The 21396-nt window shown below is 36.9% G+C and overlaps 1 protein-coding gene across 10 annotated transcripts in view; it reads right to left on the minus strand.

Annotated features, from left to right (window-relative positions):
* Positions 1 to 9279: 9279 nt before the first annotated feature.
* ZDHHC21 (zinc finger DHHC-type palmitoyltransferase 21) overlaps positions 9280 to 21396 on the minus strand; it is a 68898-nt gene continuing 56781 nt past the window's right edge. For all 10 annotated transcript variants that reach the window (XM_019415473.2, XM_053907940.1, XM_053907939.1 and 7 more), the window contains 2 exons: positions 17389 to 17432; positions 9280 to 16841 (listed from right to left, as the gene is read on the minus strand). In XM_019415473.2, the coding sequence (XP_019271018.1) occupies positions 16709 to 16841; positions 17389 to 17432 (177 nt within the window). In that variant the 3' untranslated portion in view covers positions 9280 to 16708. The remainder of the gene's footprint in view (positions 16842 to 17388; positions 17433 to 21396) is intronic.

Consider the following 21396-nt stretch of genomic DNA (forward strand, 5'->3'; position numbering starts at 1 on the left):
GCTGTCACAAAATCATGTAGTAGTTAAAAGAACTTTCCAGGGGCGCCTGGGTGGCTCAGTCGGTTGAGCACCGACTTCGGCTCAGGTCACGATCTCGTGGTCCGTGAGTTCGAGCCCCGCATCGGGCCCCTGTGCTGACAGCTCAGGGCCCGGAGCCTGTTTCAGATTCTGTGTCTCCCTCTCTCTGACCCTCCCCCATTCATGCTCTGTCTCTCTCTGTCTCAAAAATAAATAAACATTAAAAAAAAAAATTTATAAAAAAGAAAAAGAGAACTTTCCAAAGGGAAAAAAGAGACCAGTGGATTTCAATGTAACAAAACATGAGAAGTTCTTTGGGGAGTCTGGAAGATCGAGGTGTAGTAGGAGGATGCTAGGCTTGCCTCCTCCAATGAATACAACTAGGTTAACTATCAAATCATCCTAAATACCCCAGATCATCAACCTGAAGACCGGCAGAACAAACTCCACAACTAAAGGTAAAGAACAGGCCACACTGAAGAAGGCAGAAAATGCAGAGACTCAGTTTGGGAGAGAAACAGACTGTGGCTGCTGTGGTAGGGAGGTAGCTGCGGCCATGGAGAAGGACAAGAGACAGACTGACACACGGGAGTGCACGGAGAAAACGAGTTCCCATAGAAATTGGCTTAGAAAACGAGAGAGGCTGAATTTTGTTGAGTTCTTATAACCAATGGGGCTTAAAGCCTGGAGTTTTAAAGTCAGTGGGCTTGGCTTGGGTAGAGCCCCAAGAGCATTGGGGCTGCTCTTGGACAGAAGGCAGGGCAACAGCCTGCAGACATACAGCGTGGAAACAGCCATCTGAAAGTTCCTTGGGCACCCAATGGGGAGGTTATTTGTTCATCTCGGAGCCTGTCCCAGAGAGGCAGCATTCGCAGAGAACAAAGAAACTGGCAGGTGCTACTTCTCTGCCCTGCTCCTCAGCATAAGCTGAGAACCACTTCAGTAACCAGGGCAGTGTAGGCACTCACTACCTAACTGGCTTTACCAAGCCCCACTCCCCCCCCCCCCCCGCCCACAAACTCCCAAAGAACTTCCCTTCCCAGTTATGTTTGCCTCAGTCCCGATACGGCAGACCCCTCAGAAGACCAGCCCAAACCCCTGCCCACACCACATCCCCTGACCTGGAAGCTCTGCAGAGCTTTAGTTCCAGTGGCAGTTGCAACAGTTCCCATTTCATAAGCGGACCAGGGTACACCTAATTAAAACACACCACATTCAGGCCAGGAACCAAACACTGCTCGTAACAGGCAAAAAGAGCCCCTGCAGACAACTGGCCTGAAGGATAATGTGGCCAGGACACAACAGCAGAGCACATGCTGTTCACACTGGAGACACTCCCATAAGTGCCAGGTCCTGGGGAACAGGAGATACTACACTCAGGACACTTCAGGACACTTCATAAGGCCATTACCCTCAAGAATGAGAGATGCTGCTGACTTTCTTTACAAATGGAAACAGGCACAGAGACTAACACAAAATGGAAAGACAGATGAATCTGTCCTAAATGAAAGAACAGGACAAGGGCATGGCCAGAGATCTAAGAGAAGCAGATGTAAATAACATGTCCGATAAAGAATTTAAAGTAATGATCATAAAGATACTCATTGGATTTGAGAAGAGCAGAAACATGAGTGAGACCCTTAAAAGAGAGATAAGGAATAACATAGCAGAAATAAAGGGCTCAATATACTAAATGAAAAACATGCTTGATGCAATGAACAGCAGGCTGGAAGAGGCAAAGGAACATATTAATGACCCAGAAGACAGAGTAATAGAAAATAAGTTGAACAAAAGAGAGAAAAAATAATTATGCAAAACAAGAATAGACTTAGGGAACAAATGACTCCATCAAATGTAGTAACATTTGCATTACAGGAGTACCAGAAGAAGAGGAAAGGAAAGGGGACAGAGAATTTATTTGAAGTGATAATAGTTGAAAACTTCCCTAATATGGGGAAAGAAACAGATATCCAGATCCAGGAGGCACAGAGAACCCCGAACAAAATCAACAAAAAACAGATCCAATTAAAATGGAAAATTAAAGACAAAAATCTGAAAAGTAGTAAGACAAAAACAAAAACAAAAAAAAATACAGTTACAATAAAGGGAAACTCCATAAGGCTATCAGTGAATTTTTCAGCAGAAACTTACAAGCCAGAAGGAAGTGGCATGATATATTCAAAGTGCTAAATGGGGAAAATCTGCAGCCAAGAATACTCTATCCAGCAAGGCTGTCTACACAATAGAAGGAGAGATAAAGTGTTTCCCAGACAAACAAAAGCTAGAGGAGTTCAGGGCCACTAAATAAGCCCTGCAAGAAATACTAAAAAGGACTCTTTGAAAATATCAGTCAAAAACTCACAAAATAAAAGGATGTAAAATATGGCACCAAATACCTAAAACCAAAAACGTAAACCAAAAACCTAAAAGGAAAGAAGAATCAGTTCAAACTTAAATGACCATCAACTTAATATAGACTGCTATTTGCAGAAGAGGTTATATACAAACCTAGTGATAACCACAGAACAAAAACCACTAATAAATATACAAAGAATAAAGAGAAAGAAATCCAAATGTATCGCTAAAGCAAACCAGCAAAACATGAAAGAGAGAAAGACAAAGGAATCAGAGAAAATCTTCAGGAACAACCACAATGTGTAACAGGTAATAAAATGGCAGTAAATACCTATCTATCAATAATTACCTTGAATTTAAATGGACTAAATGCTCCAGTCAAAAGATACAGGGCATCAGAATGGATTAAAAAAGCAAGAACCATCCATAGGCTACTTACAAGAGACTCATTTTAGATATGAAGACACCTGCACATTGAAAATGAAGGGTTGGAGAAACATTTTTATGTAAGTGGATGTCAAAAGAAAGCTGGATGGGCACCTGGGTGGCTCAGTTGGATAAGTGACTGACTCCTGATTTGGGCTCGGGTCATGATCTCACTGTTTGTGAGTTCAAGCCCCACATGGGGCTCTGTGCTGATGGTGCAGAGCCTGCTTGGGATTCTCTCTCTCTCTCTGCCTCCCCCCAACTCATGTTCACTCTTGCTTTCTCTCAAAACAAACAAACTTAAAAAAAAAAAAAAAAAAGAAAAAAGCTGGAGTAGCAATACTTATATTGGACAAACTAGACTTCATTTTTTTAAAGTTTACTCATTTGAGAGAGAGAGAGAGAGAGAGAGAGAGAGAGCACGCACAAGTGAGGAAGGAACAAAGGAAAGACAGAGGGAGAGGGAGAGAATCCCAAACAGACTCCATACCACCAGTGCAGAACCTGGTGTGGGGGCTCGAACTCATGAACCATGAGATCATGACCTGAGCTGAATGAAGTCGGACACTTAACTGACTGAGCACACAGTTAGTGTGCCCCGGACAAACTAGACTTTAAAACAAAAGCTGTAACAAGAGACAAGGAAGGACAATATATAACAAGAGAAACAATCCAACAATCCAACAAGAGGATATAACAATTGTAAATATTTATGCACCCAACATGAAAACACCCAAATACATAAAACAGTTAATAATATTCATAAAGGAACTAATCAATAATAATACAATAAGAGTAGGGGGCTTTAACACCCCACTTACATTAGTAGAGAGATCACACAAGCAGAAAACCAACAAGGAAACAATGACTTTTAATGACATACTGGATCAGATGGACTTAACAGTTATAATCAGAACATTCCATCCTAAAGCAGAATGCACATTCTTTTCAAGTACATATGGGACATTCTCCAGAATAGACCACATATTAGCCTACAAAACAAGCCTCAACAAACTCAAAAAGTTCAAAATCATAGCGTGCATCTCTTCTTACTATAACACTTTGAAACCAGAAGTCAACCACAAGAAAAAAACCTCAAAGACCACAAATACATGGAAGTTAAATACCATGCTACTAAACAATCAATGGGTCAATCAGGAAATAAAAGAAATAAAAAATTACACGGAAACAAATGAAAATGAAAATACAATGGTTGAAAACCTTTGGGATGCAACAAAAATGGTTCTAAGAGGGAAATTTATAGCAATACAGGCTTACGTCAAGAGTCAAGAAAAATCTCAGTAAACAACCTGACCTTACACATAAAGGAGCTAGAAAAAGAACAAACAAAACCTAAAAAGACAAAAAAGAAGAATGAAGAAAATAAAAAGATTAGAGCAGAAATAAATGATACAGGAAGTTAAAAAAAAAAATCAATGAAACCAGGAGCTAGTTCTTTGAAAAAAATCCATAAATTTGATAATCCTTTAGCCAGACTTATCAGGAAAAAAAAGAGAAAGGACTCAAATAAAATCACAAATGAGAGGAGGAAAAACAATCAACACCACAGAAATACAACAATTATAAGAGATTATGAAAAACTGTATACCAAAAATTAGACAACCTAGAATAAATGGATAAATTCCTAGCAACATATAAACTACCAAAATGGAAACAGGAAGAAAAAGAAAATTTGAACACACTGAGAACCAGCAAACAAATTGATTCAGTAATCAAAAAACTCCCAACAAACAAAAGCCCAGGATCAGATGGCTTCACAGGCAAGTTTTACCAAACATTTAAAGAAGAGTTAATACATATTCTTCTCAAACTATTCCAAAAAACAGAAGAGAAGGACAACTTCCAAGTTAATTCTATGAAGCCAGCATTACCCTGATACCAAAACCAGATAAAAAAACACCACAAAAGCAAAAGAGAGAGAGAGAGAGAGAGAGAACGAGAGAGAGAGAACGAGAGAGAGAGAACGAGAGAGAGAGAACGAGAACTACAGGACAATATCTTTTATGAACATGGATGCAAAAATCCTCAACAAAATACTAGCAAACTGAATACAACAATACATTTTAAAAAACAATTCATCACGATCAAGTGGGATTTATTCCTGGGTTGCAAGGGTGGTTCAATATACAAAAATCAATCAATGTGATACCTCACATCAATAAGCAAAGGATAAGAACCATATGATTATTTCAATAGATGCCAAAAAAGCATTTGACAAAGTACAACATCCACTCTTGATAAAAACCCTCAACAAAGTAGGTTTAGAGGAAACATACCTCAACATAATAAAGGCCATATAGGAAAAATCTACAACTAATATCATCCTTAATGTGGAAAAACTGAGAGAGATTTTCACCTAAGGTCAGGAATAAGGTAAGAATGTCCACTCTCACTTTTATTCAACATAGTACTGGGAGTCCTAGCTACGGAAAGAAGACAACAAAAAGAAATAAAAGGCATCCAATCCAGTAAGGAAGAAGTAAAATATTCACTATTTGCAGATGACATGACACTCTGTAGAGAAAACCCAAAAGACTCCACCAAAAAACTGCTAGAATAAATTAATTCAGTAAAGTCGCAGGATACAAAATCAATGTCTCTTCCATTTGTATGCACCAATAATGAAGCATTAGAAAGAGAAATTAAAAAAAAAAAATCCCAATTACAGCTGCACCAAAAATAGTAAGATGCTGAGAACAAACCTAACCAAAGAGGTGAAAGACCTATACTCTGAAAATTATGAAACACTAATGAAAGAAACTAAAGATGAAACAAAGGAATGGAAAGACATTCCATGCTCACGGATTGGCAGAACAAATATTGTTGAATATCTATACTACTCAAAACAACCGGCACATTTAATGCAATCCCTATCAAATACCAACCGCATTTTTCACAGAACTAGAACAATTTGTATGAAACCACAGAAGACCCCTAATAGCCAAAGCAATCTTGAAAAAGAAAGGCAAAGCTGGAGGCATCACACACAATTCCAGACTTCATGTTATATTACCAAGCGGTAGTAATCAAAACAGTATAGGACTAGCACAGAAAAAGACACATAGATCAATAGAACAGAACAGAAAACTCAGAAATAAACCCACAATTATATGGTCAATTAACCTTCAACAAAGCAGGAAAGAATATCCTATGGGAAAAAGACTGTCTCTACAACAAATGGTGTCGGAAAAAGTAGAGACAACTTGCAAAAGAATGAAACTGGACCACTTTCTTACACCATACACAAAAATAAATTCAAAATGGATTAAAGACCTAAATGTGAGACCTGAAGCCATAAAAATCCTAGAAGAGAGTATAGGCAGTAACTTCTCTGACATCAGCCATAGCAACATTTTTCTAGTTATGTCTCCAGAGCCTGGGAAACACAAACAAAAACGAACTATTAAATAAAAAGCTTCTGCACAGCAAAGAAAATAATCAACAAAGCTAAAAGGCAACCGACAGAATGGGAGAAAATATTTGCAAATGACATACCTGATAAAGGATTAGTATCCAAAGTACATAAAGGAGTTATAAAACACTCAAAAAATAATCCAGTTCAAAATGGACAGAAGACATGAACAGACATTTCTCCAAAGAAGACCGCGAATACACACATGAAAAGATGCTCAACATCACTTATCGTCAGGGAAATGCAAATCAAAACTACAATGAGATATCACACCTGTCAGAATGGTGAAAATCAACAGTACAAAAAAACAATAGGTGTTGGCGAGGACATGGAGAAAAAGGAGCCTTCTTGCACTGTTGGTGGGAATGCAAACTGTCGCAGCCACTGTGGAAAAGCTATGGAAGGCCTCAAAGAGTTAAAAATAGAACTACCCTATGATCCAATAATCGCACTACTGGGTATTTACCCAAAAAATACATGTACACTAATTCAAAGGGATCCATGCACCCCTATGTTTATAACAGCATTATTTACAATAGCTAAGCAGCTCAAGTGTCCACCAACTGGTGAATAGATAAAGATGTGGTATAGGGGCACCTAGATGGCTCAGTCAGGTAAGCATCCAACTCTTGATCTCGGCTCAGATCATGATCTCGTGGTTTGTGAATTCAAGCCTCACTTTGGGCTCCTCGCTGACAGCACAGAGCCTGCTTGGGATTCTGTTTCTCCCTTTCTCTGCCCCTCCCCTGCTTGCTCTCAGAAAAACTTAAAAAAGAGGATATGTGTGTGTGTGTGTGTGTGTGTGTGTGTGTGTGTGTGTACACATATACATACACACACACAGACCATGCAATATTATTCAGCTATAAAAAGAATGAAATCTTGCCATTTGTGACGACATGGATGGAGCTAGAGAGTACAATGCTAAGTGAAACAAGTCAGAGAAAGACAAATACCATATGATGTTAAGAAACAACTGAACAAAGGAAAAGAGAGAGGCAAATCAAGAAACAGACTCCTTTAACTATGGAGAACACACCGCTGGTTACCAGAGGGGAGGTAAGTGGGGGAATGGATTAAATAGGTGATGGGCATTAAGGAGTGCACTTGTGATGAACACGGCGTGTTGTATGGACGTGTTCAATCACCTTGCATCGTACACCTGCAAGTAATATTACACTGCGTGTTAACTAACTGGAATTAAAATTAAAAACTTTAAAAACGTTTCTTGGTATTGTTTCTGGTTCCACGTTGCAAGTTCAGGAAACCAATACTTGCTGAGTTTTTGTGTAGTATTAAAGATTATGAACAGCCACTTGAAAACATTATTCTTTTTCACAACTACACTATTTGCATAAGACCAGATTTCTCTAGATACTTCAACCAAAATAACAATGCAACAGATTAAATGCAGAAACAGTATGAGATTTCAAATTTCTTTTATGAAGGCAGATACTAGAACTTTGCAAAAAAAAACAACCAAAACTCTTGAGTCTCTAAATAAAAATACATTACTTATGTTAACATGCAATCAGCTTATTATTGCTATTCCAATGAATAAATAAGCATTTAAAATACTTCTCAGTTTTAATTTTTTAATACAGCCAATAGTAATTAAGACGACCTACATAATAAGCAAAAACTCTTTGGGGCCTGCAGTAATTTTTATGAATGTAAAGGAGTCCTATAACCTAAGAGATATAGAATCATTGTAATTGATCATCACTAAGGAAGTACAATTATTGTAAATGTTGCCTAGAATCAGAGCAAAGGAAACAAAATGAAACAAGATTAAAGTTTTAGAATCCTTCAGTTGGTCAGAATGCAACTGAACTTGCTTTCATTCACCAACACAGTAAGTTTGTAGTTTTATCTACAATTCTACCAAGTCATTTAAGTGTTAATCCAGGATATTTATCAACATAATTTTTATGACAATAAAAACTTAAGAATTTTAAAACTAAAGTTAAGCCTGTATCTTTCCATCTCAGGGCAGTTCATAGTCCTTCACGGTTTCTAAGACGTATGGATTTTCAGATGGTATTTTTGACCAATTTATATTCACGAATATACTTTCTCCTTTGTGACTTCTTGCATGGCCAAGTAAAGCGGTTAGTTGAGACTTTGGAAATTTGTCAACAAAAAGCTATCCAGAAACTCCTAGAATATAACTCCATGAGAGCAAAGGCTTTAAGGAATTCAGTATCCCTAGCTCTAAAATGTCTAGTTGTATACCTGAATATTCTGCATTTTACGTAAATTATTCCTCAAAAAAAAAATATTTCTATAAAAGTGTCTGGCACAATAAATGGGAAATAAACTGGAGGACTGAATCTAGCCATATGGGTCATCTCTAAGACAAAAATGTCTGACTGCAAATATTGTGTTTGTCAATGTCAACCCTAGTATGTGTACCTAGTTCTTCTTGATGTGTGATGAATTATGGGATTACGGTAGAACAGTATCCTAAAAAGGCTATTAATCATGAATAACCATCCAAATTGCGTAAAACTAAAAAAAGTGGCCTATCATCTCTTGGTCCTGAAATCTAGAATTTGGGTTGATTTTAATAAATAAAAAGGTGGGGGAGAAAAACAGTCTTATGTTTTTGAAAAATATTTATTTAAAAATAAGATTTCTAAAAATACAGTACATAATACATTTCAAGAGAAGTAAAAATTCCACAATTTAAATTAAAAACAATCTGCAAAGAAAAACAAATATTACAGGAATAAAAACTAAATCACTGAAATAAATAAAAAAAAAAAACCCACAAAACATTGTTCTTAAGGTAGATACATGGTTTTCCATTTTAAGAACCAGTGTAGATCTTTCACTTAAACAAAGGTATCTCAGATACATGGCTTCCTCTCTCTTTTCAGTCTGGTCTCAGCTCTCAGCTATTATTTTCCCTATTACCATTAGCACTAGAAATGTTAGTGAAGATCTTCTTTAAATGCTCTTGAGGGACCAGACAAGGTAAAACAGACAATGCAGCCAAACAGCACTCAGATTTAAACATATGCACTGAATGAAAAAACGCCTGACACATTCGAAAACAGGATCTTTATGGCACTTGGAACACCCCACTATTAAAAGACTTTTATTTTAAGGATAGAACATTAGACACAGTTTGAGGTGGACACAAAATTTTAGGAGCCCCAAAATGTCACAGATTTTGCCCATTCAACTTGCCAGTCAGAGTTTTAAAAAGACTGCTTCGGGGACACACGGTTCACACAAGCGTGGTTATCTGTGCTCAGGCCTCCGAACGGCTATCGTGCACCCCCTGTGTTAGACTCGCAACTTACTGGTCTCGGATTGTGGAGGAATTTCTTCCTATCGGATCATCGTAGTTGTTCCGTTCTGCCTACACTAAAGAAGAACTTCTTTTTAATGTTCATCTCTGGAGGACAACAAATAGTGGTGAACTATCCACTACCAATAACTTGAACAAGCAACTGCATTCACCCACAGTACTTTAAATAATAAACAAGCCAAATAACTCAGAACCGATACTGCAGCAACAGAACCTGGGAAATATATTGTTGACAATTAGAGACACAATGTTGCTTCTTCCCATTTTGATTACAAGTAAATTGCCCTGTTACCTCTAATGGCATGTACATCCGTATTTCTATATATAATTCAAATGATCCTATGTCATATTCCATTTAAGTTTCAGACTTGACTCTTTTTTTCCATTCAGAAATCACTGCAAAACCATATACTGTATCTACATTCAAGGAGAAATTTGATTTCGGTTGACTGAAAATAATGTAAAACATTCTCAAATGTGATTGTCAACTTTTCCAATACACGAACAGTTATCTTCTTGCCAGAAATTTTAACCACTTCAGTTGCAGTTTTAAGGACACTAAATAAGTGTTTTGAAAATTTATGGAAAAAGAAAAAACAGGGAACCGGCAGAGTGTACCCCGACAGCCGTACTACATTTGGACAATTACAAGTATTTCTAAAGGGCATTTCCCCCCATTTTTTGGCAAAATGAATCACTAAGCAGAAGTAGTTCTGAAAATAATCTTACGCTAAGTTTCATGGAAAGTGAGTAGCAATATCCAGACACCTTTTGTGGGTGTGTGTGTTGGTGAAGTTCAATTTTCTATGATCGTTTTGCTTAAATCAAGGTACATTTGCATTTCCTCTTGGGGAGCGCGTGTGCGCGTGGTGTGTGTGTATAGATATATATATTTTTTTAAAGGTGTTCTTTAATTGTATTTTTATTTGGAAAATAATCCCCCCAAACCCATACATAGACAGATGCAGAATTCTTCATTTATAATCAGAATGAGCCCGTTACAACTTTTCATTTTAGCATTTTGTTTCAGCATTCACTAAAAGGGCTCAATAGGATGTATAGCTCATTTATAGAAATAAAAGGAGTTCTTATTATTTTTCATTTATTCCTGCAGAAATAAAATACAATCTTGTGAAAAGTGTTCAATTATCTTTTGTAACCTCAACCTATTAAACTACCTTTTAAAGTAGCCAATCTATATTAAAATACAGACTGAAAAACCATACTAATATGCCTAAAAAAAAAAAAAAAAAGTCCAAAGGAGAGACATTTAAAACCAATTAAACTGAGGCAGAAGTGTGCAAAAACTCAAATGTGTTCATCAGAATTGTTCTTAGGGACATTATTTAGAAGGATGAGAGAAGCAAAGTCCCAGTCAACCAAAAAAAAAAACAAACAAAAAACCTAAATAAATAATTCTTTGGTACAGGAATTAAAAATGTCACTCAATGCTAAAGTGAGTAGCACCAGTATGTTTTAGTTGTTGAGGCTGTAAAACACTAACTTCAGGCACCAGTAGGTTGAAAGATCACCCAGTGCACACTGGCAAGAACACAGAGCTGGCGATATGCGGACAACCTTTCCCTTTAGTTAACAGCCTATGCAATGAAACCCTGTACGAAGTCAAACAGGCAAGCGAAGCCACAAAAAGAAGCATAACTTTTGTTGTTGCTGTTTTGTCCATACCTTTGCTCATATATAAAGCTATCGATACCAAAAAGATCCAGGTGTCGAACAACTGTGGCAAGTGCTACATTACATGTTACAGGTGTTCACAATACCAATAGATATAGTGACCTTGGAGGGACCAAAATAGCCCAAATTTTAAAGTGAAAATCACCTTTTATACACAAATTGCTAATTTTCCCTCTAGTGGCAAATTTACTATAATATTTTGTATCCTTTATTTGCAATAGGTGGCTTGTAAAAAAAAAAGGTCCCAATTTTTCCAATCAAACTTTCAATAACCTATTCATTTCCCAAGTCTCCATTAAATAGCCGTAGCTTTCACATTATTTGTAACACATCAGGTTAGCATACGCTACATAATTATAATGTTTAAAATTTAAAATAATTTTTCAAAGGCATCTGGCCAACTCATGAGAATCAGCAATATAAATAACTCTAACTAAATGCTCCCATGCATTAACAACTCTTACATTAAAATGATTATCAACAAGAGATAAGGCTAAAATGACTACAGCTGGGGATTTCCTGATGTCACAGAGACTATCTCCCGTCAACCCTGTTGCTGAGATGCTGCTTATACATGTCCCGTCTAGCCTTCTTCCCATCTTCGAAAGTTTCCCTAATATCTTTATCCAATTTTGGCTACTCACTGCTCATTTGTATCTGCCCTCTATGGTGGATGAGGGAAAAGGACATATAATAGTAAAAATATATATAGTGAGAATGGAAAATACTGGTAATATCAACACCTTAAGAACCATAAATGCCACTGTTATTTCTGTTGCAAATTAGCACTAGCAGGAAGTATTACAACATCTGAAGAACAGACAAAAATGCAGTAAATTTCGTTGTTAAAAACTGCACAATGATGATGAAAGGAGACATCAGAGAAAACACTTTCCTGAAATTAAACCATCATTATCTCAAAGGCAGCGGAAATGCTAAATACTGACTGATATATAAAACAACAACATTGGTTCAAAATACTTTAAATAAGTTGCTTCTATTACTTTCTCACATTCTACTGCAGAATATTCTAGAATTCAATTGAAAATGGCTAAATTCAGAGCACAGTGCCATTGTTGATTTATAGATAAAATCTGAGGATGATTCTTAGAGTAGAAGGTAACAAAGGACATTAAATAATACACTCGTTCAGCTGTTAATTATATGGCTAATAACACTAGCAAATAGAACATACTAAATGTGCATGACTACATCTGCCAATACATACATTTTCAAAAGCAAGAACAGGTTGGGTAAAAAAAAGCTAAACCTTGTATCTATTAGTAAACTATCTGATGTTTGTACATATAAGCTTTCCCAAATAAATTCTAGGTATATCTACTTACATTTGAGGTGATGTCAAAAATTTGTTTAATGAAGCAGCACTCGTTTAGTAAACTTGAGCTAGATAATCTATTCATACATGAAGCACGAGGGAAGTAGTTAGAGACTAGAGAAAAGTCCAGAGAGAGACTAGCAGCTCTGTTAACATTAATGCCATTGTACACCAGGGCCGGACACACCGCGATTTTACAGCAACACACGCGAGAACACACGAACTGCCCTGTGATCTAATACATAGGAAACCGTGTGGTCATACTCTAAATGACTTCACACTTCCCAGTCGGAAGTGTCCTCCTAACCTAAGTCTTTCTGATTAGCATTCAGAAATAATACACCCTTCTGAGCGAATCACACCTTCAACTTTTATGGAAGTGACTTAAAAGTGTGACAATGAATAGCTGTAATTAGCCAGCATCCGCAGAGAAAAATACCTCCAAGCATTGGCAAAAAGTCACTGCTGTTCAGTCCGACAGAAGTTTTAACTTAGTTGTCATATGGAGCATTATGTCTGATTATGCTCCGTACTTCCATTACTATTAAAAGTAAACTATGCTTTCTTCTGTTAAAAGAGGTTAAAACGTTAACTAAAATTTTAAATATGGTTACCTCTTACATGAAGTACTTTTAATACAATTCTTAAGCAAAACAGTATTTTTCTTATAATGGAACACCAGTTAACTTTGTATTTTTAAACTAGAAGTCTTGGTTACAAAGTACCAAAAGCTCTTTAAACTGAGGCTTGCTGTCTGGGGGATTCTGAACTCAGTCCATTTTTGCCTACAATCTTGGGCCCATAAGCGTTTTTGTTTACAGAAGAGAACAACAACAAATATAACTGGTAACTCAGAATATCTGGCTAAAAATCTTTCACTTCCAGAGCCCAATTAAGAATTGCTGATGCAAAGCATCCTTTAACATATATTTTGCTTAAAACAAAATGGAATGTTTATAAGGAAATACTTCATCCAACAAATAGATTATATCAGTAATTTCACTGCTTGTAATTATTTTCTAATAAGGCTCAACATTAGTCATTTTCACAGTTATCCAAAACCCATAATATGATGACTACTAAAGTTATAGCTATAATTCTGAATGGGAGTTATAAGAGTATAACTTACACTCTTAAAAAGAATGAAGTATAGAAAGAATTATTAATCTATTATTCTATTAATACAATAAAATCAGTAAAAAAAAATCATTCTGAAACTGAGATTAAAAAATCTAAATGTATTTTTTTAGATATTCATTAAAACACATTAGATACTTGCTTGCCAATGTAACTACAGTTAAGTTTCTGTGTTTTGTAATGAATTGGTAATTTTAGGTAATGGCTTTCCTAATTCTAAGCACTTAATTCGCCGAAATAAGGTTTAAAATATTATTCATGAAATGGTTTACATTTGTTTACCCTGATCTGATATAAATTTCTAATGGATAGTAAAAAAGTATAACAATATACACAGATGAAGCAAAGTAGTTATCATATTTGTACGATCCACACACTGCCATCATAAACGGGAATGCACTGGTTTTCATAAACTCTTACGTTTTTGTACTTAACACTTCCCCTAAGTTTGCACCTCTGGCATGCTCAGAATTAGGCCATACAAATAATGAACTGTGGGGCAATAAATCTCTAGAACCAGTATAATTACATTAGCTGGCCAAAAGAGGGCGCAGAGAGAACACAACTAGATTCCATGCGTCCCAGGAAACTGCCGGTTGGCTTCGTTCAAGTCATCGCTCGAGAATTGTAAACACAGTTAGGTGTGCTGACTTGAGCACACTGAAAATTACAGCAAAAGTGTATACAGATAGGCCTTAATATAGATTCTTATATAGATTGATACGTAGCATTTCTGCCATTCAAACAAAATAAATATATGCCTTGTCTAGTGTATCAGTTTGTACCCCAATGACTGTGAGCAATCAGGTAGAGGGAACAGGACAGGGAGGTTAAAGAGAAAAGAGGGAGGAAAATGTGCCCAGAAGTGGTAAATCTAAGAAAAACAAAAACCCTCAGGGCGGGGAAAGGACCATCTCTGGCTCCCATTACTGAGACAGAGATCGGCAATGGGGATCTCCCAGGTATATACCTTTCAAGGCAGCTACTGCTACTACGTGAAGCGTAAATACGTCCATAAAGCTCTTTAGCGGGTCTACAGTTGGCTATGTTTTTTCTCAAGGTTCTCATTTGACAGAAATGTACACAGCATGAGGCATTTGACTGATATATATCTACATATCTACACGTTACTTCCCTTTAACAGTTCTGTCAACAGACCAAATGTGGTCACTATGTTAGCTTGCCCAAAACCCAACCCAGGTGCCGGACACAAACAAACATACCAATTTTGTGGTTCACTAAGCTCTATAAATATACTCCTCATATTACATTTACTATGCATCTTATCAGCACCAATAAATATTTTCATCTGCCACTTCCAAATTTTTAAATAATAAAGCACTGTAGTCAGAACATGAAAGACATGGTATTTGTATCTCTGAGAACAGCTTATTCAGTTATTTTAGAAGATATTTACAATTCCTGAAAGAACTAACTACAGTAGAGTTCACTGGCTGACAATGGAAATCTTCTGTTTCATGATTTCTCAGGTTTGACTCCTTCCTCTCAACACTAACTAAAAGGAAAATACTGGTATGTTCCAAGAACAGCGGACCCCTTTAATCTTCTCTTCAAGGGAAAGACTGTGAGGACATAAATTGTTGACAAGGATATATGGATTTTGCAGTATTCTAATGGAAAAAAGTGTAAAAGCTGAATTTTTCTCAAAGCATGCTAAAATGTCTTTTCACACAAATCTTCTATGCTCTCCAAGAGACCATCACCATTAGCAATTTAAATTTGTAGAAGCTAATCATGTAGATCATTACGTTTTCTTATTTTAAGGTCATTTCCTAACATTAGGTACTAAGTACAAAAGGTCTCTCAATCCAAACTTATAGTTGGCCAATTGCAATTTGGGTGATTACAGGTACACAAAAATTAACTTACTTTTACTAGCAACTTCCTATAACGAAGATTTCATTCTTAGTTGGCCAATATCTATTACATACAAACCTTGAGTGTGTCATTTTAGATCTACTAGTAGGTAAGTAAAAGTAAAAAGTATATATTTGTTTTTCAAAAGCACAATATTCCTCTTTATACTGTACATTATATATTATCTAGTTATACTAGCACTTTAAAAACATACGCATTGTAATATAACCGTACTAGAAAAGGTGTCTGTGGAATTATTGCAAATTCTCTACCCTTTTTGCTCATCAAAATCTTAGGGTAAAATAGAATATACATGCCCGCTTGGTCAAAAATTTCACCTTGGAGTAATTATTTGAACAACAACCAACAATTACATCAGTATAGGGAAAAGAAATGGAAAAGTTAATATGGAAAAAAAATTAATCTTGCCTTGAAAACAAGGTAGGTAGTTGGTGTTTTATTTTAGTGGCGCTTTTATTTTGCTTTTGGTGAAGAGAAAAACAGAAAACATTCGAAAGCTACTTCTAAGAAAACACTGCCCTTTTTCTGTTGTTGTTTTATTGTTCGATTCTATGCTGCATTAAAAAAAAAAATCCTGCAGCATATAAAAAAGGCAGTATTATTTAAATTATTATGCATTTGAAAAAGAAAATTTGCATATACTATAAGGTGTATCAACTTTTATAAACCTGAAGAATTAAATTCAGATTTGGTTAGTACTGTTTGAGAGTGAAAAATTTAAATAAACATCTGAAATTTCCCATAAATTAAAATCGGCAACATTGTCAGTACTAAAAAAAAAGAAAAAAAATTATGTACAATTATTTTATCTCAATCACTGCCTTTTGGGTTTAATAACAAAAGCATTTCAAGAAATCCCCGTGGAAAGCTAATTTGAAAGTAAACATGCTTTAAAACTTAAATATAGATCTTGTATTAGTCCCACAACAGGATTCAAGATCACTATTAAAATAAAGCCTGGGGCACATTATGACGCCTAAGATTGGTGGGTGGATTTTAATTGACTTGAAGACTGTCATAGTTCTATTATCAGAAAACCTGTAACGCATTTCCAGCATGGAGGACCCATCTGTGCCCACCATCCATCTGTTTAGACGTGATTGGCAAAGTGGTAGGGAACTCGCAGTGGTTGCCTCTGCCTGAAAGGAATAAACCACAGGATCTTCCAACGAGTGCCAAAAACTTCTGAGAAGGTCTGCTGCCATGGCTTTCGGGGCCTCGATCTACAGAAGACAGCATTATTAGTGAAAGACAGCACTCCCATGGTGCACTTCAGTCAGCTAAAACAATGCAGGTTGGCTGGGGATCCATTACTGGACTCTGATGAATTGTGTCCCAGCATCACAAATACAGCTTTTCTTTCATTATGGCATGCAGCTGAGTTTTAACTCTGGATAGCAGATATTGTATCTGTGTCGTCAATCAACCTAGGGGAACTTTTGAAGCAGAGGAGAATCTCAGGATTAACAGAGCGTGTGTCAACGACACAGTAGCAAATCTCTTTTGATTTACTTTCGGGACAAATAATTTAACTTACTTTAGTGAGACAAGGAACAAGAACGACCAGTACTTATTTTGTTGGGAAACTCTCATGGCTTGAAGACCCCTACTGTAAGGCTGGATTATGCTTGTCTAGCTCAGGCCTTAGACAAGGCACCGAGAAAAAGCCATCATTATGTTATCTTTCCATCACATGCACACATTTTTCAAATGTGGCCAGCTGTTTCCATTTTTAAATAAGAGCACTACAGATTTCATTTTTATACTTACATTTCTTCACAACAGTTTGACATCTTTTCAATAGATGTTGTATCCTATTAAAAATTAAAGAAAAATTATACTCAGATGTAACAAGGTTATCAAGACTCTATTCTGTATCTACTTTATGATGCTTTTCATCATATTCAGAGACTATTCCGAAGACTTCAACAGTTTACATATGGGTACTAAGAATTTTAAATTAACTGCATACATTGCTGAAATTCCCTTGACAAAAACAGAACGAACATTACATTGTGCCAAAAAAATGTATTCAGTTACAAAACCTCACAAAAATTGTAGGAGTCTCACTTTATTAAAATATAACCTATTACATTTGCTTTCTTTGATAATTCTTTTAAAAGTCTACGATCTATTTTTAATTCAACTGCCAGGGAATATGCGCTACAAAATAAATACCAAAGTGACAAATGAAAGGCACTTAATAAACAGAAAGCTGCCAAGAGCCAGAGTGCTACTGGGTCTGGATTTCTATAAACAAACACAAATTCAACAAGGCAATCTATGCATTTGCCATATTACGGCATCTATTACCTTGAAAGGTAAAGCGAAACTATTTCTTTTTTTCAACAGAAAAACCAGTATCTTCCTAATAATACAATTTCTCATTCTATGTTTTCCATAAAGCTCTAATATTACAAATATGTATTACATATTATCTAATATTGCAAATATGTAAGCAAAGGAAGTCAACAAAGAGAAGAGAGCTTCTAGACATGCTGGTTCCATTCATATATACAGAAATCCTATCACTAGACTGAGAAACTGCGATAAATAATAGCCAAATGCTCAGAACACAAATTACACGATCTTCTTTCAAATATAATGTTTCAGACACATTTCAAAGTAGTACAAAAGGAAATATGTTCTTTTAAATATGCAAAAGAGGTAGCGAACTTTCCCTCTTATCCTCTGATAGCTTGCTCACATATGGCAGGTGAACTGGACTGTTATTAAGCAGCACTATGCATGCACAATCTGGGACGGCAACTCCAATTCCAGGAACATCTAGTTGTAGAACTCTCTCCCAACGATACTGGTAAAAAAACACTTTGACTTTAAAAATCTCTTTGTAGAAGTTACATCAACATCTCACAATATTAAGTCCTTAACGTATGAACCGTTGAAGAACTACGGTTGGCCCACATACGAGAAAGTGAACCTATTTTTTTTTTAGATGACAGAGTAACCAATAGCAGTGTTCCGTTTCCATATTTCCCAGGGATTTGTGACAAGATGGTAGATTAGCCACATATTCCATATTCATCAGTTTTCCTATCATGCTTTGAAATTCATGGTATCCAATGACAAGCCTATTTATAACTAACTTTTCTCAGTTCTGTTGCATAATTTCCTCAAAATAATGTTTTACTTTGTGACAACACAGTCTGCAAATATATGAGAACCTTGATCACGGGCTTAGAGGAAGGCTGGGCCTCCGCTTCCACATCTGTAGAGAACGTGAAGGCGGTCATTCTAACGGTTTCCTGGCACGGATGGGTGACGGGATGCCCCAAAAGACTGAAGGCAACTTGTGCAAAAATGCAAAGGAAACGACGGGACAGAAATCTGTCAGGGTTCTTAGGACAGGTAAATAAACGGATGCAAAGGGATAATACTTAAAAACCATTTCGAGAGAGGGAAGGCAATTACAAAGTCAGACTACCATAGCTAGTATTGTATGAAATTTTTTACTATGCATAAATTTACAATTTGATTAAGACTCCGAGGAACTTATTTGTGGCGATAAAAGATTCATCTTCAAAGATTCTGGATTTAGACTTCATGTGGGAAAAGCTTTTATTTGCAAGTGCTTTTGACACCTTCCCAGAAACTGGTTCAAGTAATAAGTAGAATACTACCTCTTAAGTGATCATAAACAGACGGTCATTCTATCCACGAATGTGACATTTGCCGTGACTTTTCCAACAGGATTTGTGAGGCTAGACAAAGAAGGCCACTCTTTTCCCTCTAGAAATAGCAAATGCATAACTCTCTGAAACCCAGCTATCGAGCATACGGTTGTAAGAAAAATGTGCAATTTGTACTTGAACAGCCAAACAGGTCACAAACATGTCACTGGCACTTCTAGAGCGTACTCAGAACAACACAAGTTATCACACCATCATATTCGTAAACACAGCAGGAACTGCAAACTTAGAGGAGCAGAGAGGTTACTACCGGCAGGAACACTGAAGCCGTAAGTTATTTCCAAAAGTGCCAAATGAGGTTTGATATAGCTTTTAGGTTTATTTTTGAGAGCGAGCAGGCGTGCACGAGTGGGGGAGGGGCAGAGAGAGAGAACCCTAAGCAGGCTCCACGCTCTCAGTGCATTTCGAGCGGGGCAAAACCTCAGCAACAGTGAGATCATGGCCTGAGCTGAAAGCAAGAGTCAGACGCTTAACTGACAGCGATCCAGATGCCCCTAATATACTTTTTGTTTTATGAAGCTGGGAAATAAAACCAACGTTTTTAGTGCATTTAAAATAGATTTTGGTGCAGACAGTTTAATTCAATATAAAAGATTCAATACCTTTAGTGACCATCAGGAAATGACCAATAAGAAAATCGCCAATGACCTGTAAGATAATCTTCAAGGAGTATAATTTATAAATTCTTAGTGCTTTATAAAACTAGCTAGCTATCCAGAAAAATTCATTCTTCAAGGAATGATAAGACACAAGTTTTTATAGTAGGTCATCTTCAATCAGGATATCTTATCTTCAGAAAAATATTTATGTCACATTGATGGTCTAATGATCAAAATATCTAAGACTCGGGGCGCCTGGGTGGCTCAGTCGGTTAAGCGGCCGACTTCGGCTCAGGTCATGATCTCGCGGTCCGTGAGTTCGAGCCCCGCGTCGGGCTCTGTGCTGACAGCTCAGAGCCTGGAGCCTGTTTCGGATTCTGTGTCTCCCTCTCTCTGACCCTCCCCCATTCATGCTTTGTCTCTCTCTGTCTCAAAAATAATAAATAAACATTAAAAAAAAATTAAAAAAAATATCTAAGACTTCCAACAGTCTGCATAACTAAGAGACATATGAGAATGCTTTCCTATATTTAAAAACTGAAAGTTTATTTTCTAAAAAGGAATAAATTAGGAACAGCAGGACTTCTATGGACCTTACCTATTTCATCAACCGATCCTTTATCTTCTCCTGCTGGCTGATGTTACCCTAACGATCAGGTTCAGTCTAAGATACTAGTAAGATTATATCTGGAATAGGGCGGGGGGGGGGGGGGGGGGTTCCTAACAGAAAGGGATAGGAAAGTATTTACTGTCTGTTGGAAAAATTAGTAGTAAGAGTGGAGGACAAAGAGCAAGAATTTATCACCAGACAACTAGCCCTCTCGGAACAGACAGCTTGACGATCCGATCCATTCAACTGACTCATCCTGCTTTGGGTTCATTTTCACCAAGCAACGCTGCCACGTACGTTGTTGTGCAGGACAAGGAATATGCCGAAAGTCCTCTGGCACACCTGACAATTCCACATGAGGGAACAAACAATCTGGTTTATACGACCAACGCTTTTGAGTCTGGAAGGCACAGTCGCGATCTCTGGGCCTAACTCTGGAAACATTTCCAAAATGGAGTTTCTAGACATGCCGAACTGCCAACTCGATGAAAGTTAAGAGCATTCTATCACAAAGACGTGAAGACAGCTCAGTGTAACCTCGATGATCACCTGAACACTTTATTCTTCCTTTGGTCTGCTGCACATACCTAATTCAATGACTGTTGACTGAATCTGGAGTTAAAAACCACTCAGGAACTTTCTTCACAACAAGAGATTATATACCTGTTTTATCTATTACTACTACTACTAATTCTAAGACAGACTTTGGCTTGACTTCCTAGCACCTCTCATCAATGAACGGACAGGAGCTCAGTTAACTTCACGTCTTTCACAGCACCTAGCAGCATACGTGGTTCCAAGTGGGTACCCGATGTATGTTTCCAGCACTAAACTAACTGAACATGGACAGAAACAGCGT

This window comes from Panthera pardus, unplaced genomic scaffold (genome assembly GCF_024362965.1).
Source record: "Panthera pardus isolate Hobbes unplaced genomic scaffold, ASM2436296v1 HiC_scaffold_20, whole genome shotgun sequence".
Lineage (NCBI taxonomy): Eukaryota > Metazoa > Chordata > Mammalia > Carnivora > Felidae > Panthera > Panthera pardus.